Raw genomic sequence first — 1,971 nt, 5'->3', positions numbered from 1 at the left:
AACCTGAGAAACATTGATGAGATTTCTACTTAAAATAAACCCTGGCAGCGTTTAGATCAGTCATCAAAACAGCAACATTTCATGTAAAAACTACTTTCTGATATTTTAGAAAAAAGAAAAACAAATAAAAGCTGAACGTGACGTTATAGCAAAGAGGTGGAAACGGAAAACAGGAAATACTAAAAACAGGAAAAGACAAGAAAGGAATGAAGTACGGAAGGAAGGAAATGAAGGACGCAAGCTGATGCAAAAACACGTCTGTACAAAGGGCTTAACCTCAGTTACCATGGTAACAGACCCAGATTCCTGAACCAGAACCAAACTGTAGATTATTTCAACTTTAAAGTCGCTTGGTTTGGATTTAATGTTTTATTCCACAAACAAACAAAAAGGTATAAAAACAGGCAGACATCTTTATTGGACACATAAAATATTAAAAGACGAAGCAGTGGGAGTACAGCTGAGCTAGTTCTGGCAGCGCAGCGGCAGCCTGGACTTCTGAGGAGTGGCCTGGCCTTCGTTCTCCGCCACCTTTGACCTGTTGGCCGCCTTCGGCTCCTTCTTTCCGCCTTTCTTCTGCTGTTTAAGGACAAACAAACCCAGATTACGGCGAAGCGGTTTGGGTCAGATCCAGATCCGAGCGGCCGGACTCTGAGCTCACCTTGAAGAAGGGAACGCGGTGGCTCTCGTTGAAGACCAGGTTCTCGTCGATGAAGGACGGCTCCGTAGCCAGGCTTTCGTTGCAGGTGCTGAGGTCGTCCTCCAGGGAATCCTGCAGAGGAAAAGCGGATCAGATCTCCCCCCGGCAAACCGCAGCCCCTCAGACCGCAGGCGGTGTTCTCACTCACATGGTCACCCAGGCTCTGCTTGTCGTCTTCCTCTGGAGTTTCCTCCTCTTCCTCCCTCTGCTGCTCCTCCAAGGCGGCCTGCAGCTCCTCCTGCTGCCTCCTCAGGGCCTCCAGCAGCTCGCTGCGGCTCCGCGTCTTGTTTAGGTGTCTGGGATAAACGAACTCCCGGCGCTGGGGGGTCAGACCTGCAGGTGACGGCAGGAAGGAGGTCAAAGGTCATCCCGTCTATTAGGGCGGGTTCTGACGTCTCTGCTGCTCACCGGTGGGAACGTCCTGCTTCAGCTCCTCCTGCAGGAAGCTGTGAACCAGCCGCTGGCTCTCCTCCACCTGCTCCTCCAGCTCCGCCCGCTGCCGTTCCAGAACCGTCCGGTCTGAGCAGGTCTGCTCCTGCAGGGCCGTCAGCGCCTGCTTGGACTCCTCCTGCCGGGCGCGCATCTCTCTCTGGGCCGTCTGCAGCTGCTCGGCGCAGCGCGTCTCCACCCTCTGATCAGACGTCAGTGTTTAAAGGAAGGCTGGGAGGTTTGGAGGAAAAGCAGGAGTCGTCTCTACCTGACAGAGGCTCTGAGCGTCTCCTGAAACCTCCTCCATCCGGCTCAGCTGATCCTGGGCTCGGCTGACGGCGTGTTCTCTGGTTCTGAGGGTCCACTGCATGTCCCGCTCCACCAGTCCTGCAGTCAAACATGAACGCCGTCACATATGGACGTACGGCGAGGTCTCCCCGGAGCGGTGGGAACCCTACCTGACACCTTGCTGTGGAGGTCCAAACTGTAGCCGTCCACCTCCTCCAGCAGCTTCTGGCTCTCCTCGGCCGTCTGACGGAGGGAGGAGGAGGTGGAGCTCAGCAGGTCTGCCTGGGAGGAGGTCCGACTCTCCGCTGAGCTGCAGCGGCTGAAAGTGGAGCAAACAGACGGCGATCAGAGGAGAAGCTCAGGTTTGCAGACGGAGGATGAAGGGTCTTCGTCTCACCTGCTGATGCTCGCCTGCAGATCCTGAGCAGGAGGCTGCAGAGCGCTGGCGGCCGAATGCAGAGCGGTGTAGTCCTGCTGCGTCTCCATGGCGAGCAGGTTCAGCTGGTCCTGGAGGCACTGGATGGTCTGCTTCATACCCTGACAACATGACCGCA

At 55.5% G+C, this 1,971-nt stretch overlaps 1 protein-coding gene across 2 annotated transcripts in view; it reads right to left on the bottom strand.

Annotated features, from left to right (window-relative positions):
• Nucleotides 1-6: 6 nt before the first annotated feature.
• Nucleotides 7-1,971, bottom strand: part of kif11 (kinesin family member 11) — a 15,528-nt gene continuing 13,563 nt past the window's right edge. Inside the window, exons 21-27 of one of the 2 annotated variants that reach the window (XM_015394200.1) lie at nt 1,815-1,954; nt 1,588-1,736; nt 1,398-1,516; nt 1,109-1,331; nt 849-1,033; nt 662-772; nt 7-579 (exon numbers count right to left, since the gene is read on the bottom strand). In XM_015394200.1, the coding sequence (XP_015249686.1) occupies nt 466-579; nt 662-772; nt 849-1,033; nt 1,109-1,331; nt 1,398-1,516; nt 1,588-1,736; nt 1,815-1,954 (1,041 nt within the window). In that variant the 3' untranslated portion in view covers nt 7-465. The remainder of the gene's footprint in view (nt 580-661; nt 773-848; nt 1,034-1,108; nt 1,332-1,397; nt 1,517-1,587; nt 1,737-1,814; nt 1,955-1,971) is intronic. The other variant, XM_015394201.1, reaches the window with a different exon arrangement.

The sequence above is a fragment of the Cyprinodon variegatus genome, unplaced genomic scaffold (genome assembly GCF_000732505.1).
Source record: "Cyprinodon variegatus isolate N-32 unplaced genomic scaffold, C_variegatus-1.0 Scaffold677, whole genome shotgun sequence".
In the NCBI taxonomy this organism is placed as follows: Eukaryota; Metazoa; Chordata; class Actinopteri; order Cyprinodontiformes; family Cyprinodontidae; genus Cyprinodon; species Cyprinodon variegatus.
Note: the sequence above shows the minus strand (reverse complement) of the source record. Positions and strands in the feature narration are given on the sequence as shown.